The following is a 19082-nucleotide window of genomic DNA, read 5'->3' as shown; positions in this document are numbered from 1 at the left end:
TCAAAGAAAAGAAAAGACGGGAGACGCTGTCCTTTTTTTCCATTTGTGCATGTGTAATAAAAGCAAAGACTGGCAAATAGCACCCAAAAAAAGCTCACTTAAAAACACATTAAATTTGTTATTGGATGTGGACCGCAAAAAAATCCGCGAAAAGCGGATATGAAGAAACAGGACTAATTCTTGGCGGGGAGCGATATTTGGTAGACAAAGGCTCGTTGCTCGACAACTGGTCAGGGCAGAAAATACTAACCAATTTATACCATAAACGTTAATAATTTGAGCCGGTCTCATTTTAGAGCTTTAAGATGCCGGTAGGTGGACTTTTACTACTTTTTGATTAGCAGTCCACTAACCAAATGAGCAAAAAGTGCAGCTTCACTTTAACCAAGACGGAGACCTGTCAACCATCTTAGCTTACTCACTAGGTAAGCGACTCAAACTGTGAAACTATTAAATGTAAATAAGTTAGTCCATTGGTTCAAAACATCAAACTAAGGGTTTAAAAATAAACAACCAAACAAATAAAAACCTTAAAACATTACCTGACTCTTTCGTGCAGTACAACCTACTAAGAAAATTTCCTTAAAGAGCCAAATGGAAATAAATCGGGGCTTTAGAGGGTAATTTGATGCCGCTGCATGTGTCCTCAAGATCCCGATGTGTTGAGTGGAGGCGGGAGGAGAGAGAGTAAAGCTTGCACCGACCACAGCAGCAGCAGCACGAGCAGAAAACTCCACAGCGCACAGACCTGACCACCTTGACGCAGCGCTCCTGTGCGCACGGTGCTTTGACAGCGGTCACCGGAACCGATAAGTAACGTTAAAGAGGCAACACAACCGAGAAGGACGATCCAGCTACTGAAAACAGCCACTGTGCTCTGTCTCCTCTGCGGTTCAGCACACTGATCAGGTCAGTCACCTTCCGCTCCGCTCAGTTTGCTGCGCTGTGTGTTGTGGCTGCTGTTTGCGTGTTAAAACGCTGAAACAACCATCAAAAAAGTTACCTGATTTCAGTTAGAAAAATGAATTAGCGTTCAAGGGAATGCACATTAAATCAAGGTCTGCATCTGCTATCTAATATTTCCGCATGTTTTTAAAAAAGAAATATATGTATATGTATGTATCCATCCTGATTGTGTACAAACAAGGTTGAAATACGGAAATTCACAATGTGAGATGAATGATTATACTTTCCTCTGCCATTTTCCAATAATCTTAAGACTGGTGAGTTGGATAGATGTAAGGGGCTGCTGAGGTGGGCACTCTTCGCAGTGTGACAGGCTACCAGTGGCGTGCAGATTGGGGGTGGTGATGATAAGGGGGGTGCGGTCACAGGACTGACAACTGGCAGACAGTCAGGAGTTGGTCCACATTGTGTCTGTTGGCCATAGTGTGAGTGGGAGTTTGACATGCAAAAACCAGGCAGAGATTTTAACTATCAAAGTGGTTACAATTACCCAGGTAAGTGTAAGAGATATAATTATTTGTTCCTTCAGGGTTTTGCACCGCTGAGGTTTTGTTTTGTTTTGGGGTTTTTTTCTATGAGAAAATCAGCACTTGAGTGGGTATACGTGACCTGTCATGTGTCCTACATCTCCTCCTTTATCTCTCGTGTCATATGAATATTTTGTAGATATTACTCAGCATTGTTGTAATTCAGTATGTTTTGAACTGACTGAATTGCTGTGACTCAGCTATAATGTGGACACAGGCTCAGGGACAAACACTGATTTCTCCACGAGGTTTGTTGCTCTGTGAAAGATTTTACCAACTGTTAAATGTCCTCATGGTAATGTATTAGGACAATCTAATCACACTTGCAAAGAAAACTGATCAGTTTTTTGTTAAAAAGGCATAATTTTCCTTTCGATGTGATGTCGATGTCAGATAACTTACTGCAGGTAACAGAACAATATAGTCAGTGCTGCCTAATTGTCAGAGTATCTTAATTGTTTCACATATATATATATATATATATGTGTGTGTGTGTATATCTGTAAAATAATAAAGAATTATATATATAAAAGACTCCACACAGCTATTTTATCCTACAGTTTAATTGATAAGAAGCTATTAAGTGTGAAATCTCTTACCTTTCTATATGTTTGCTCTAATGTTTATCAAACATTACCTGGTTCCAGTGTTGGAGTCGAAGACATCGTAGCATCATTACACCATGATAAATCAACATGTAAAGTTCACTGTGATAGATTATCAGTTTCAAGAAAATGTTTAATCTCTCATATTTTTCTGAAGGGCCGTCTGGATGATAGGAAATCGGTGAATAAATGCCAGATGTGGAAAGTACAGGATTTGTTGTAATGGTTGTCCTTATGCTGTTGTGTCTCCTCCGAATAGTCAGGGATAGGGTGGTAGCAGTCAAGAACTCTGCCAAAGAAGCAATCATTATCTGTAACAGGCTTTTTACACATAAACACCTGCAGGTGAGGTGATGGCGATATCACTTATCAAACGGTTGCTCTAAATTATTAGACGTGTATCAGAAATGTATGTCCGGTTTATCACAGAAGTTCATTGAAGGTTAAAAAGTCATCAGCTTTGCGACATAGCTCTTTCAATGTCATGATTTGTGATTGAGAAATAGGAGAAGTTACCAAGGTTTGTTTCTATGATTACTGTTGCAGATTAATGTCAAAGCATGACATTTTGATTAAGTCATTTGACTGACTTTAACATTTGTTTGGTAATAATTTGGTTTTGCAACCATGTATGTCAGCCTTTTCAGGTTTGAGTCTCTTGTGTACCAAATCTAGAAAGTTATCTTATCAAGTTATATAATTCCTAAAGTGAGGTGAGCGTATTGATATGTGTGCGTGTGTGAATGACTGCAAGAGATTTGGACTTTGCTCTCTTGTCATAAATGGAAGGAGTGCCTAAAGATACCATGCTATGTTTTTGTTGTCCATCCCATGCGTTGAAAGTCATGTTTTACTATTTGTTGATAACATTCTTCCACACACGCATTACTTTAGTTGGTGTTACGACAAAGTCCACCTTTTTTAGATATGTCCCTCCACCTGGATTTGTCTTGGTTTTTTGGTCTGTTTTGACTCAGAGTCCCTGAAGCAATAGTTTTCGCTGCAGTGGCTTTAGTAACATGTAAAACCTGTGTAAGAATAAAACGTAATCACCGCATTAAAAGGAAGGAAGACAGGCTGCACCCCTGTTTCTGCATGAACATCTAGATGAAACCAAATGACATACTGTATCAGCCCACAGATAATGAACCACTTTTATCCCTACCCCCACTATAATTCAATTTTAATGTTATTTTGAGATTTTTATAAAAAGGCTACCATTGATTCTGTTTTGCTGGATAACCCTAATGTTTGAAGCAGTTTAGCAAAGCAGGTCATCTATTGTTTTTTTTTTAATTGGGTGTAATTATTAACTTCAAGACCAATCATTTCACCATTTACTGTCTACATACAACTGCACCTTTGCTGCAGAGCGGGACTTTATTGACATCAAGCAAAAGTTTAAAGACATGCCAGCTGTTTGCAAGTAAAAAGAAATGCTGTACTTGTTCATCTTTTATGCAACTCTGTGAAACCACAATATCCCCCTCTCTATACTCTATACTTCCTGGATCTAAAAACTAATTTTTTTATTTTAACTTTTTTTTTTTTAAAGAGTGCTTGGACTAAAATTATCTATCTATCTATCTATCTATCTATCTATCTATCTATCTATCTATCTATCTATCTATCTATCTATCTATCTATCTATCTATCTATCTATCTATCTATCTATCTATCTAATTTTAACTTGGAAAGTCTATGAACTGCAGATGAGGCTAAAATAAGCAGTGAAAATCTAAACTTCTCTTAATGTCTTAGTGATTTTAGTGTTTAGTAATAGCCAAACATTTGTGAGCAGATGTGTTTAAAATGCTTTGATTTTGAAGTTCAGTAGGCTGCATATATACATAGTTAGAGTCTTTTTTTTGCTTTTATATGGTTAAGATATAGTCTACTATACCTTTGAACATTGCTGCTTTAATCACAACACCTGCCACCTGAGAAATGATTCACACTCATACACACTCATACCACCATCAAAGCAAGTACTGCGTTGAGTACGTCTGTCTGGATGGCAAAGAAACTACATTTCAGTACAAGTTGTAAACATGACATTTCCTAGGCTGTGCCCAAGCCTTGCTTATATTTGAAGACACACTCATCTAACAATAGCGGTAAATTGTGTTTTTCAGTCTCAAACAGCAGAACTTTCTCAGAGCAGTGATCATTTATCGTAACACTGAGCAAAGTAACAACAATAGTGTAATATTGTTCTGTTATTTTCAGAGAGGAAAACACATAATATCGCTGATTGGCTTTGCACTTAATCATCATCACCAACTGATTTTTAACTCTACCTCCAGTCGCATGCTTGAGATTGTGAACTTGAGAAATGATGCCTCTTGATTAGGGTTCTACCTGTAGGTCCTTTTCTGTTATCTACAAATTATTATTATTTTGAATGCTCATGAACGCTTTTGTCAGTCAATGGACAATCAAACTTTTCTTTGGTTACTTTTGTCTTGATCAACTAACCAGCTCAAATGTTGCTGCTCTTTATGTTTCTGTTTCCTTTGCCAATATTTTCATAGTTTGAGCCTCATCATGTCATTTCCTACATTGAGATAACCACAAATCGTTTAACAAGGCCACACATTTGACAAACTTAATTGAAAAGCTTGATAAAAGATTAAAGTTCCAGTGATTACCCAAATTGTTCTTTGTAAGAATCTATTAAAGTTTAAAGACGCAAAGTCTGCTCCAGCTCTGGTTTGCCAAACTTAATGTATGGCAGTGAGAGACTGGAGAGGCTGTTTCATTTTGACCAGCTTTTGCTATCAGCTCAAAATAATGTTGTTCAGTTAAACCTTTGTTTTCCTCCGTGATCTTCTGAAAGCCCGTTCTGTCAGACTCTTGTAATGTTGCTGTGTTTTCTGACCTTGGCTATTTCTAAGTACAATGGTGTCAAAACAAAAGAAACAAGGGTACATTTTCTCGTTAAAAAAAGACTCAGATTAGTATGAACTGGAATCAGGCATCCAACTTTAGACCAGATCTTTGCATCTTGTCAAACAAATCAATAATCAATTCGATAAAACAGCTCACACACACCAAACACGGTGCTTCTCAGGCTTTGTAAGGATCTATCCTCAATCATAAACCTCATTCTTGCCGATGCACTATAACACAGAAATTAGTCAACAAACAGGGATATCTATCAACCTTTGTTCTAATTTCTCTTTTAGAAATATGTGGGGGCAAACAGCAGGTCCTCAGTTCAAAATCTTAGTCTCCAGTGGGAACTCAAGAATGACTCAGACTTTTTGTATGCTGGGTTCCTAGTTGGTGCACAGAAAATGGTACCGCTTGAGACATCACTAGTTCAGGCATGCTGGGAGTGATGCATGACACCAGTAATCCACCTACTCAATCTAAAATTGGCTAATAATTTGAAAGGTCAAATGATCCTCAAAGTAAAATGGGAACAAAGACTCTAATGGCTTCATTCTTTCTGGAAAGCTTTAGGTGTTTTACAGTTTCTGTTGCACATGTTCTGGTAATTAGCTATTTGTTGGTTATTTGGAATAATATATGGAGTGGTGGGCTTGCTTCTGTCCATTAAGTACTGCTGCTGCACTTGTAAATTTGGGTAGTAAAAAGAAGGCTAAATCCACATTTTTTTTAAATAGCATTTCAGATACTCAGGGACTTCAGCTCGTCTATCATAATAAATGGTTAATATTACCAGGTGTAATGAAAACCATTACTAGCAGACGTTTATCAGCGGTCACTTGATTAAACTAATGGAGTTGGGTTGGGTTAAAAAAAGGCTATTTCTTGACTTCATTTATTCCAATAAGCTCTTAAAAGATTCCAAGGCCCTTTTTACGTTAACACAGATAATTTGCAAAACAAAATTTCTCATCTGCTTTTGCACCTCTTTTCCATGTGGAAACAGTGTTTTTGGTCAGAAAAACTGAGAATCTAAAAAACACTTTACACCAAAGTAAAGATTTTTTTAGAAACTCTGTTCTCAGTGTATCCATGTGGACACAACAAAGAGAGGTTTTGGGCATCTCAGTCTTCATCCCGCATGCTCACTGTTGCTCAGTGTAATGTGCATGCGCTGAAAGCCTTAATAACGATCTGTTTGTGCTATCCGTTTTGTCATTGCACAAACTACTGTTCTGGCTCCGAAGCAATTTCTGCATTCTTGTCTGGACAGATATTTCTTCATACGGAAAAATATCAGTTTCAAAATATAACTGGAGAAGTGGAGTCAAGTCTTGGCAAAAAAGAGACCTCTATTGTTGAGGGATCTTCTGTGTGGAAAAAAATGGAATTGAAGTTATATGGTTGTTTTTAGAACAGCAGCTTAGCTCTAATTGGGAGATCCACGTCTATTGTTGTTCTGATCTCAACCCTGTTTCGGAATTTGAATAACATACTGTTTTTTTCTTGGTTTTGTGTGTATGTGTGGGGGGGCAATTTATCTTCTCCAGACAAATTATGCGGTCTGGAGAAGAAGAAAAGTAGAAATGCTGGAGTTGCAATAAAGAACAGGTCAGAAGTGAGTACCTTAGCCTTAGCCAGCAATTACAACCAGCTTCCACAAAGTGGTTATTAATTAAATGATGATTGTACTAGTCCGGCCTGGGCAGTGTGTCTAAAAATGCAATTACAGCTAATCACAATTTACTGGTTGTACACAATATATTTATCAATTTTTTTTATGAATATGTTTAATAATAATACTAACTACAGTAATATTGTATTTTAAATACAATATTACGGCTTTCTATGCACTAATATACTATATTTAGATACGACTGAATTCCTAAAAGTAACCCTAACCCTATGTTTTTTTAATTTTTTAATTTATTTTGCAGATTCTGTTATCAGACACCACGATGCGGCTAACATAGTGGCTGAAAGGCTGCCTGTTATGACTAGTCATTAACTAATATGTACTGATTTTACAAATGTCTTCTGACACAATTACTGTAAACAACATATGTGCTTTGGTATTTGTTGTCTTAACATGTAAAATGATTTCATGTGAAGTTTTTTCACATTGAGCAACTCATTGTCATGCATTCAGTTAAATGTAACCTGCACAGTGAGTCTGTTTAAAGAAAAAAACAGTTGTATAGTTGCAGGGAGGCTCTGGCTACTTTCTTCATAGAAAGTAATTAGAGTTTGTTCAAAAAGTGAACAGATTTAAGGGGTTTGTAGAAAAATATTTATAAACAGTGTTAATTAGTTGGGAGTTTATTCAACACAGAGGGGAAATTCAGGCAGGACAGTGCAGTGAAGGAAAAGAAAAATGCATACTTTGGCAAGGATTTACAGAGGAAACATTTTGTTTAACGCAGCATTAAGACGTGGTGCTGGTAAACTATTTTTTTAATCGACTTGCTGTGCCTGAGAGTCATTTAACGAACAGTCACCTGTTGACGCAACTGACCGTTTTTACATCTCCCCTAAATCACGCAAACAATTCAAGATCCAAGATCCGTTTCTTCTGTGCACGTTTCACAGTACACATATTTACAGTAAGTGATGGGAATGAAAGATGTCATTTGTTGCTTTGTTATTTTCCAGCAGCTGAAGGTAGCACACTCCCGTCTTTTCCTCTTTTCTTCGAAGAACAGGGCATGACCCTTCCTTCAGTGTTCATCTCCCCTTTCCTACCGCATTGCCATGCTCTCACACCCATGTTTACCTATGACCCTTCACTGCTGTGATTTCTCACATGACTTAAACAATTGCAATCATAAACACACATAGTGATAGCCTGTTGTATGGTATTATCATAAATCACACTTGTTCCCTGTTTTTCAGTGCAACACCTTTTAAACTCAGAGGTGTGTGTACATGTAAGACAGTTTGGGTGCAACACAGATTGATAGAGTTTGACTTTTTTCTCTCGTTACAAATGGAAGGTGTGCCTCAAAGAAAGGCTACATACTACATACATGAGAAACTGTGAGTGTGTAAGGCCTTGGCAGCATGCAACTCTCCTTCCTCATATCCAGTAAGGAAGCTCTCTAGGCACAAGGGACTCATCAAGTATTAACTCATAACTATTTTAAGGGAATTAGGGGAAAGTTTGTGTCCTCAGATCATTGTGAAAACTCAGATTCCCAGAAAGCAGCAAATGAAGCAGACACAAGTGCATAGGACTTCTATGGTACAACAGTGGCTGCTCTGTCTGTCTCTCCTGCCACATGTTTTTATGCATACTCAACTACTTGTGAATGTGTATTTATCCTTATCTGACTCTGATTTTAAATAGCTTTGTTTTTAGGTCCAAGTGTTCTTAATTGTCCTTGCATGTGCATATAAATATATCTTAAAAATATGTCTTTGTTTGGATAAAATAGTTCAGTATGTTCATTTACCATCACATTTTCTTGGTATTCAACCACCCTGCCCTCTAATTGTTAAAACTCCCAGTTATGCCACTATTCTGGAAACATGTTTGTATAGTTGGGAGTGAGAATCTGACAAGACCTCTGTCTGAATGACATTAGATAATTGACGGGTTGAATATTGACATTCAGTCTACTGTATTTAAAAACTGTGACTATAGTAATGTGAAGGATAAAAAACTGCTACTTGTGGCGGCTTTAGATAAAAACTGTTTGTTCTAAGGTTATAAAAACAAGTCACTTTACATTTGATTCCAAATTGATGAAGGTTTACTTCAGCTATAAACAAATATATTGGTTTTCTGCTAATAGATTACTTTGAATGTTGGACACTAGAACTTATAGGAGGGTAGACATTATGATTGGTAGTCATATATCTCTTCATTTGGAAATTGATGAGTGATTTGTCGTCATAGAGGAGTGCAGTCAGAGAGCCAAAATAGAGTTATAAATGTGGAGTATTAAAGTTCCTATTACCTTAATTGATTTTCTACTTCAGTGGGTTAAGTGCAGTGCCACAGTTCAGTTTAAAGGTTTATTTCAACATTTTAGATAATATGCTTTCTTGTCTCAAAAGACTGATACCACATTTACAATTGTCAAGCCTTAGCTGTAATTATTCACACTTTTTACATTTATGCGTCTGAAATAAACTAATGAGATACATCATTAAATCATTTTACCATGTAATATGGTAAAACAGGCTATTAGGTTAGTTTTTCTGTTGGTATACATGGACAGGATGTCCATATTTTTTAACATAATTTACTACTATCTCTAGCTGTAGCTCTAATATCTTCCTGTGTAACTCTCAGAAACACTGTAAAAAGGCACATTTCCTAAAATATTGATGCCTTTGTTTCCTCTGTATTGACAGCTTTGACCAGGTGGCTAAGGCTACGGCTACACGAAAACGAAACGAGGGTTTTTTTGAAAACGGGTACGAAAATTATTGCGACCACGTGAAAGCTGCTGTAAAGACTCAGGTCCAGATGGTAACGATGAAAACAATGAAAATGATGTAGTACACACGAAACACCTCTAGGTGCGCTGTAAGCCACCCCCACCGGTTACACCAGAACAATAGAAGAAGCAATGCGCATGCGTGTACGCCCCTACTTCAACCAGCGCGAAGCTCACGTTGTTCCTTCAACAACGCCGCTGTAGTTAGCAGTGTCTGCAGCAGTGCTGTCTGTCCTTGTTGTGTTGTCTTCTTCTTCCGGATTTTGAATGGCGTTAGCCATGTGGCTGTGACGCAGATGTAAACGAATCCGTTTTGGCTGTAACAATGGAAACGAAACGACGCCGTTCTCAAATCTTCCCACTCTGGAACCCGTTCTCAAAAACTATCGTTTTGGGGTAGTGGGAACGCCGGCTCCGTGTGGCCGCGGCAGCCAAACGATAAGCAAAAGTATCGTTTACAGTGAAAAACGTTTTCGTGTAGCCGTAGCCTAAGATTGGTATGTTAAGCATGGACACCATGACGAACATACAACAATTCTATACGAATGATCAGCATCAATATCAAGCCCCCTTTCTTAGATTTCTCACGTTGCCAGCGCATGGGCAAGTAAAATAGCACATGAACACACCACAAACCTAAATTCCAGCTGCTGGCCAAGATGTACAGTTTATACCAATGTGAAAAGACATAGTTTCCCAGTGCAGAAAAGGGTGGTAGTGCCTACGTTATAAATTATTGGAAATCAGAAGACCATGTAGATAAAAAAAATTTTAAAAACCCATAAACATAGTATTGTGTGACTTGTGTTTTGTAGTAATTTTCAACATATTTGGTCTCTCTTGAGTCAAGTTTATGAGTTTGTCTACTGTTCCTTCACTAGACATGGCCACGATGTTCTGAAAATGTTGATTGACACATTAATGACCACATGGCAAATGAGAAATGTGTGTGTGACATAAAACCATTTGCCTTCTGTCGTCATTGCTGCCTCTCTCTGCCTACCTGTGCTTTTATTCATGCTCTTTTATTTGCTACGCTGGTTACGCCAACGACAATTTCACACACAGGCGACACAGATTCTGACATGTTGAATCTTCTGAGAAAGGATGTTGATGGACTCACCAACAGTGCGCACACACTGAAGAAGTGAAGAGGTTCACAGACACTCAAGATGTGCCCGACGGCCGATTGTCAGATTGGAGTATAAAGCCCTTTATGGTGCTTGCAGACTTTTAGATGCAAAATAGTCCACTGTATCCGGTCTCTCATGGTTCTAGGGTTTTGATTTATTTGGGTTAGCACATAATTAAACCGATTTTCTGGCATACCTGCAACATGTACCACATTTACTCATGCAGCTTAATGTCACAGTGATTTACTTTTGCCAGGCTGTTGCTTTCACTTTGAGGATTTTTGCATTTAAGTCAGTATTTCTTAACTTTTCCCTTTGATGTAGAAGGGGGGTATTTTGAGTTTGTTAAGCTAAGAGTGGCACACAGGACTGAATGGCCAGATCACCTGATTAATTCTCAATTAATAAACTTGTAACTCCAGATGGTCTATTTCACAGAACCATCTCACAAGTCCTATATAGAAACTATTTGGAAAATTGCAGGCACTTTCAAAGATTATCTAGCAGGGGAATTGATTGACTATAACTATAACTGCTCTATAACTCTCATGTATGAACTTCAAACTTCGTTCTAAACATTTTGCTTTCACCACAAATGAATCCAAGACAGATTTTCTCATTACTTGACTGATTCTAGCCGCCTCGCAAGGTAAACTATTAGTAGCAGTCTGTTCCAACTTTAGAGTCCATATGTGAAGAACCATAAACTTGAAAGTGCAGTTTTCTGTTTGTTCACTTTTACTGACTGAAAACCAGTTTTGGCACAAAGCACTGATACTACCAGTGGTTTTGTTGAAGTCTCACTCATGACATGGTTTTGTCTGCTTTATCTTACAAATTACATAAAAATACATAACTTAACGTGCAAAGACAATCGGACCGGATGAGTAATGTTTGACAGTTTAACCACACACCTGCCACTTTTGAAGTGCAGTTTCAACTTGTACCTGAGTTTTATGCCTTCACACCTACTACTACTACTAGTTTCTTTTTCAAATTAAGGAACACTGTGGTGGATTTGTCATGGCGTGAGCATCTATCTCGTGTGAGTTGTTAGCTTAGCATTATCATAGCTGTGTGAACAAACAAGAAGTCATTTTGTACATACAAGTGAAAATGTATCTTTTCCGCCTTTAGGATGCCTGTAATTTTAGTGTTAACCAGTCAGCTTATTTAGAAAACATCTAACATTTTTTTTCTTTCAAACACCTGATGATCCTCAGACTTAAGAAACACTCAGCTCTGTATTCCCTTCCATTGCTTTGCGTTTCTGGAAGGACTGGTAATTGTCCTAGTGCACACTTGATATGGGAGTGAAATGATGAAAGCTTCTGTCAAACTAATGTGAAAGCACTTGACATAGCTATCAAAGCTTGACCCTTCCTAATAAAACGCAATGTCATTTCGAGTGGATGTTTGATGGTTACAGACAAGCTGGGAATCTCTTTGGTCTCCAAAGTGTCTTTTGGAGTGTCTCATTTCCGTGATAATTCCCTTTTGTAATTGAGAAGCCTTTTTTTTTACCAAAAATGTTTCTTTACTGGGATGAATTGTGCTTTCCCTCTTTTTTCTTTTTTTTTTGTAAATCCCTGTGTTGTCACGTAACTTGTATACAAATGCAGATGGAGGCACAAAATTCAAACAACCACAATCAATGGGGAGAAACCACTTCTCTCTTGCTCGGCCCTGGGATGTCTTTTAAGTAGAATTTGAATGCATATGGTGAGAGACAAAAGCTGCACAGATTGCCCCTTTATGTTGAAATGTTGGATCGTCCACCGTCAACTAAGATGTCTTGATTTGTTTTGTTTTTTATATATATTTCAAAACGATACAATAGTGACTGGTTAACATCACCAAATATGTCAGTTTCAAAAGGCAGGGTTTTTTTCAGTTTATATATAGTGAAACTTATTACAGATAAAATACTGTAGAAAACAATAGAATGTAGAAAAAACATTAAATAAGACCAAAAAACATTATGATTTGGAATAAGCTGTCTAGTGCTATTATGTTGTACTGAATATTGAAAAGATTGTACTCCCGTGTACTTTACCAATTGAATTTGAATTAGAGGAGATGAACTTGAATTTTCAGCTACACTAAAGCAGAATAATGCTGAATGAATAATGTCTTCCTCCAGTTTAGGCTATTTGCCAGCTTTAATGTGCTGAGAAATTGATATTCACACGTAACCTATGTTATTTTGTAAAATAAATCCGAAGACTAGTTTGTCAGTGTTGTGTTAGTTTTTGCTTTAGAGGAGAAGTGAGTACGTCACCTCTGTCAAATCAACACAAAGTGACTGAGAGGAGGTAGAGAAGTGCAACCAAAGAGGCATGATGAGGTTGCCTGTCAGAGTGAAGCAACAGGAAATCATCTGCATCTGATGTCTACCACCTCACACATATGCACACACACATACACACACATGCAGCTATGCTTCTGTATGTTTACAAGAAAACACACAAAAAGTGTGCTCAAAACCACAGATACATACGTTTATACTGTAAAGTCATGTTGAAGTGTTGGTATATCAAGAAATGGAAATGAAAGACACGTACACTGACACACACACACACGCGCGCACACACAGACACACACAGACCACATGATGGTTCGCTGTCTGAACTTTTGCTGAGGCCAGACTATTTTAGATAGAGAAAATGTGTGTGTGTAGTTCCCTTTCTATTGGTCATCACTTCCTGAGGAAAAACATGACCATGCACACACCAACCACGTTCTCCTGTCCTGACACTGCCACTGTCACTAAGAAGCTCACCAGTGAACTGACTGTGAACACTCTCCGACCTTAGACAAGAGAAACAGGGTGAGTGGACAGTCCTGGACCCTGAGTGTTTGTGTGTGTGTTGCTGTCTGTCATCCAGTTTTTTTCTTTTTGTACTTTTTCATATTCATTCATATATTTGGCTTCTTTCAGATGATTTATCACCTCATAGGCTAGATTTGGTGTTTTTTTGCCAGATGAATGCGATATTCGGTAGCACCAGTGAGCTCAGAAACTTAAAGTTCAAAGAGTTCTTATCTCCAAAAGAGATGAATAAGAAGAAAAAGTGTAACTACATGATATACGGTGGCTGTGTATTCTTAAGACAGTTTTCTATCTGTCTCACTGTGTTTTTTTTGGTTTTTTTTGTAATGTAGTGGCTTTAGTTTAAAAGTTGAGGAAGCGGTTTGCTATCTGTGGACTCAACATGACCCGCAGATATTGATTTAAAAATGCTCTGAAAGGAATCACTCTATCACTTCAAATTTCTTTCCAATTTGTAGAACACACATTTTTATCAGGCCTCGGTGAGGCAAAACAGAACACTAACACAGTATCTACTAACACAGTGTGCTCATGAAATGCTCCATTTGACCTCAGGTAGACCTGTTGTTCAAACAGGAATATCAGAATTGAAAATGAAAAAAAATCAATAAGATCAGATTGAAATCAGAGGGAGGTTGTCTGGGTGCATTTTTACTCAGAGCCGTGCCAAAGCAGACATAGATTGTGGTTTTTAACGTCCCACAGTACCACGCTTTGAAGATTTTCATGAGTAAATGTAATACTAACCAAACAAGTTGGTTTTTAGACAAGTGGAGAATCTCATATCTGTCAGGAGGGCAGTCCAGACCTCATCGTGACACTTTGGGTGCCCTTGGTTTTCCACTTGTCCTCCTTTTGATCATTGAGATGCAAAAGGGGAAGGCCCTCTCAGGTAACAGCCTCTAGTGGCTTCACACCATCAGAACTTTTTTTTAAAGTGTCAAGAATTTTTTTCCTTAAACATGTATACCTTGCTGCCTTTGATGTATAACACTGAGCATTTCACTTCACGAGTTAGACTGCTTAGTCAAACACGCCACAGTATTTTTACATTGCTTGTTGTTTCCAGAGTCCCACAGTTTCCTATTGCAGGACTAACCAGGCAAAAATCAAGCACACTAATCTTTTCAAAGAAATAGTGGGGACTATGAGGCAGACGTGCAGGCGGGCATATCTTTGTTTTAGTCACTGACGCTGAACCACAGGCTGTTTTACTTGAAGAGGTCAGGAAGTCACAGAACTCACTCTGTGCACTGTCTGTCTCTCTTTCTCTCCCTGTCACACATAAACACATTCAACGCATTCACAGAACTGTGATCATGTAAATGACTTACGAGGTGAAAAAACGCGAAAAACACCCCCTCCACTGGAGAGGAAATACTCTAGCCACTGGTAGAATGAGCAAAGTGATGGAAATATGTTAACTCTGACAGATGGCGCATATTTATATTTACTGGTTTCAAATTTGCTTAAGTAATAATGATGCAAAAAAATTGATTAAAAAAACAACTTCTATTCAAAAACACGGTGTACCTTTTATATATTGTATCCCCACTGCAGACCTTTGATTCAGAAATACATTTTATTTCCAACAAAATACATTAAAATGTCCAAATTTATTTCCAGTAGTGCTTTGGAGTGACATATTTTTTTGCCTGATAATAGTGGATCAGTCCTCACACTCAAACAAGGGACATAGTTTTTATTCAAACTGAGAGATATGAGCATTAAAGCCTTGAATGCAGCAGGGCAGGTTCTCCTTTTTGTCTCTCACATTACTTCATGAACCAGACTGCCTCCTGTGTTAACATCTATGTGTCCTAAACTCTTCTTTAATGTTCCTGTGTGCTTTCCTTTGTCTGACTGTTAAATGACTCTTGCTGCATAGCGATTACAGAGGCTTCTAAACCCTCTGGAGAAATGATGATAATATGGGATGTTTTCTTACTGCAGAGTTCTTGTTTCTTGTGAGCCTTACAAAGTCATTAAAGACTCATTCATTTTATTTGATGAAACTTTACCTCAAAGTTGCTGCAAGTGTCTGTACAGTAATCTGATCCCCTTTGTTTTCTTCTATCCGTTTTGGACAAAGTCATAGCTTTAGTGAAGAAATTTAAACATAAAAAACATTACATTGGTTTTGCAACTTAGTCCCTTAAGGAAAGATTTCACATTTCCCACTTTGACCTCTTGGTTTTATCTCTTTCCCTTAAGCTTTTGCATTCATGTTGTGTGAACAGCGACCCAGCTTCTTTCAAAGTTAACAGTTTAGTTACTCATTTTTATGTTTTAATGCAGCTTCAGCATCAGCACAAAATTTCATTCATTCCTCTCCCACTTTAATTTAATTGTGTGCTGATTTAGATTTAATTGTTTCACATTTTGCAAGAAAAGTGCAGTTTTCCTGCATGCTCATACTGGCAATCAGTGTGTCTAGCTAATACAAGAAGAGCAGTTGTGTGACCTGCCTACCAGTTTGCTGTTGGCACTTATTTATTATGTCATGGCTGAGGCAATAGATAAGAGAAAATACTCCGACAAACTGCTGTCTTTTCTGTAAGTCAAGTTCTGACACGTGGAAATCTGAGAACTGACTGGAGACACTCGTACACACCTTGCAAATGCAAGACACACTACACATCCCTTGCTAATCATCTGTCACCTTTTATAATGTCTGACAACTTGTTTTCCCACAGAATGCTCACAGATACAAACTTGTTGAATTTGAATAGATTTTGCACGACATTGTTTCCATGAACAATCTCAGGAGAGAAGTTTCAGCCCAAACTTGTTTGCACCTTTAGTTGCGACATGATTTAAGCACCGTGGTTTAACTGCCAGGCTGCAGTCATCTCGCTTTTTTCTTTCCAAACTGTGCTGAGCACAAGGCATGAATTTCCTAAGATAAGGGTTTTTTCTTAGAGCCTCCAGGGTGCAGTTTGAGTTCTTTAAGTGGTCCAGGGACTCGCTCTCGGTCACCCCTCTTGCTTTATCTCTCTTGCCTTTCACCTCTGGAGCTCTTTTTCTCTCCCACTAGATTTCTTTCTCCATACGATGACTTGATGCCAAGCAGAACACAAGTCGCTCTGATGCTCCATCTATTTTAGCATTGGATCGCCTGGCAACTGGCCAGCAAATGGAAAAATGACCAGGTTTCTCTGGTTATTAATAGTCAACTTCCAAGGCAGTGGAAGCTACTGCATGTGGATGTACACTGCCTAAATGTGGAACAATACCACAGTCCATGTGAATTTTAAGTGGACCCTCGCTGATTTTTGCTGTCACATTCCAAACATGTAAAAAGGAAACAATATGTAGTTGGGAGAGGAGGATGTTTGTTCCACAGGGATGTTTTGCCAAGAAATTTGGAGCCATTTCAAGTCATTTTTATACCAGGTGCTACTCTGCCATCCGAGCATTGCTATTTTAGTTTTGTCCTGTTGCATACATCTTTGCATTCTTTGCCACATTTTTTTCCAAGTCAGGCACAGTAGCTTAATTAGCAAAGGTTTATTTTGAGATTCTACGTTGGTTATAAAGGTTACTTGGCCGGTAAGGTGGTTCAGCTCAGAGACCTTTGGCTTCATTGATTATTTATAAACTGTTGCAGCTCTCTTTCTTTTCCTTTTCACAGTCTCTTTCAAGAGATCAAATCAAGGTAAAATCTAAACAAGTTGTCTGAATTGTAGCATAAATGTGTTAAAAATTTAAAAAAGAAACAAAAAGGATTAGAAAAACTAAAACGTTTCTAGTACAGATATTTCAATTTTTTTGAATCACTGATTTCTCTGTGGAAATCAACATTGCTAGACAAGAACTATTAGGACAGCACCGAATGTTACCTAATTACAATCAACATTAACTCAAAAAACAATATCTCAATATCCTGAATTTTTGTATTACATCACGGCCTTGTACAAATTTCCCCCAGTGTGTATAGCCCTCTATCTGGTTTGCTTTCATGTGGACAGAAGTAACTGCTGATAACCAGACTTTGATCATCTCATCTGACTTGTCTCATCCAATGTCTGACCATCTGTGTTCCTCCATTTATGTGATGATCCACAGCGAACTGTAAGGGATGAGTCTTATTTCAGACTTTTTGTACAATATTTTAGGAAAATACTGTACACATGAACATTGTACTTTATTTTACAGAAATTTTGTATATTTGGATGTGCACCAATTCACCCCGCCCCAACCCTAAATCCCTAGAGGTTGAGAAAGGTTCCTGACAACTCAATGTTCAATTTCCAATTGCCAGACTGGTTCTTAAACATTTCAGCTCTCTCAGAAAGTGCAGTCTGTTCCACTGAGAGGCTAGTGCCAGATCCTTGGCCTGCATTCAGTGTCCTTTGGTTGGGAAATCATACCATTAGCCACCCAAACAGCATCAGAGAAAGACAGTGTTTTGAGCAGAGGAGACGTTCCTCAGTGCCAGAGTTCGTTTTGTACTCCCTGTGACACAATCTGCCTCCCTGTTTGCTAGATAACAGACGGCAGGAATGAGCAGGAGGACAGCAGCTACTCCGTGTGGTGTTTGTATGGGAGTGTGTGTGCACGCCCTAATGTTTTGAACTTTTCTGAGCAGACATATTTAATGATTAACCCTCTGTGGAATGCTGCATGTGAGCTTGAAAATATATAACTATTGTCATATTTATTTTTCCCTTCCTCTTTGTCTTGACCTTCTGTCATCTTATCCCCCCTTTCTGTGTCTGTCTGTCTGTCTGTCCAACTTTTCCACTTCCTCCCCTCCCCAGCAGTTGTTGTACTACTGTTTTCTTTTATCAAGGCCACATAAAGTCGTCACATGATATAATATCATTTGCCTGCTATGCAATATCATTCTGCATCAGCTAACGCTTGCCTCCTTCTTCTCTCTGTACTGCAGACATGGTGGACACGCAGCAGCTCCTAGCTTGGCCTGTTAGTTTCAGTCTGAGCACAGTGGACCTACCGGAGCTGGACGATAGCCCGCACTGCCTCGACATGAAACATTTGTCCACGACAGACTACGCCTCCATTTCCTCCTCCTCCATCCCTTCCTCCCTGTCTCCCCCTCTTGTATCCTCCATCTCATCCGCTGGTTTGGCCTATGACCTTAGTCCACCACAGAGTGAAGAACACCTGACCAACATGGACTACACAAACATGCACAGCTTCAGGACAGAGGTGGACACTCACAGTAAGTACAGTCCGTTGATGAGAGATAAAGCAAATTAACTTGTCTTTTGTTTTGTTTTTTGCTGTCGTAGAATCATTTATATCTGCTTAAAGTTCTCAGATGAGAAATAGTTCATTTGAAAATATTTCAGGTGTGCCAAATAAGGTCAGGTATTGATTGATATATTGCATTGAAAACATCAGTGTGGAACTTGGAGCTGGTAGAGATAAGCACATTCTACGAAACCAAGTTTAACCAAGAGTGTTAACCCTTCATATGAAAGACTGAACGTTCTGTTTATCTGCCCTGCCTCTCTGCTATTGTTTCTTCTATCAGATTCCATCAAGCTGGAGCCAGAGTCCCCTCCACAGTACTCTGACAGTCCTGTGTTCGCTAAACTCCCTGACGATGGATCAGCAGCAACATTAAACATCGAGTGTCGTGTGTGTGGAGACAAAGCCTCAGGGTTTCACTATGGTGTTCATGCCTGTGAGGGCTGTAAGGTAGGCCT

The 19082-nt window shown here is 38.5% G+C and overlaps 1 protein-coding gene across 3 annotated transcripts in view; it reads left to right on the top strand.

Moving 5' to 3' along the window:
• Positions 1–689: 689 nt before the first annotated feature.
• The window catches only part of pparg (peroxisome proliferator-activated receptor gamma), a 35993-nt gene continuing 17600 nt past the window's right edge, over positions 690–19082 (top strand). The window contains exons 1-3 of one of the 3 annotated variants that reach the window (XM_075461366.1): positions 690–909; positions 18299–18592; positions 18908–19074. In XM_075461366.1, the coding sequence (XP_075317481.1) occupies positions 18301–18592; positions 18908–19074 (459 nt within the window). In that variant the 5' untranslated portion in view covers positions 690–909; positions 18299–18300. Of the gene's footprint in view, positions 910–1353; positions 1461–13345; positions 13402–18298; positions 18593–18907; positions 19075–19082 lie in introns of those variants that run through there. The other 2 variants (XM_075461365.1, XM_075461367.1) reach the window with 2 other exon arrangements.

Source organism: Odontesthes bonariensis, chromosome 3 (assembly GCF_027942865.1).
Source record: "Odontesthes bonariensis isolate fOdoBon6 chromosome 3, fOdoBon6.hap1, whole genome shotgun sequence".
Classification (NCBI taxonomy): Eukaryota; Metazoa; Chordata; class Actinopteri; order Atheriniformes; family Atherinopsidae; genus Odontesthes; species Odontesthes bonariensis.
This window is presented reverse-complemented; position numbering and strand designations above follow the sequence as displayed.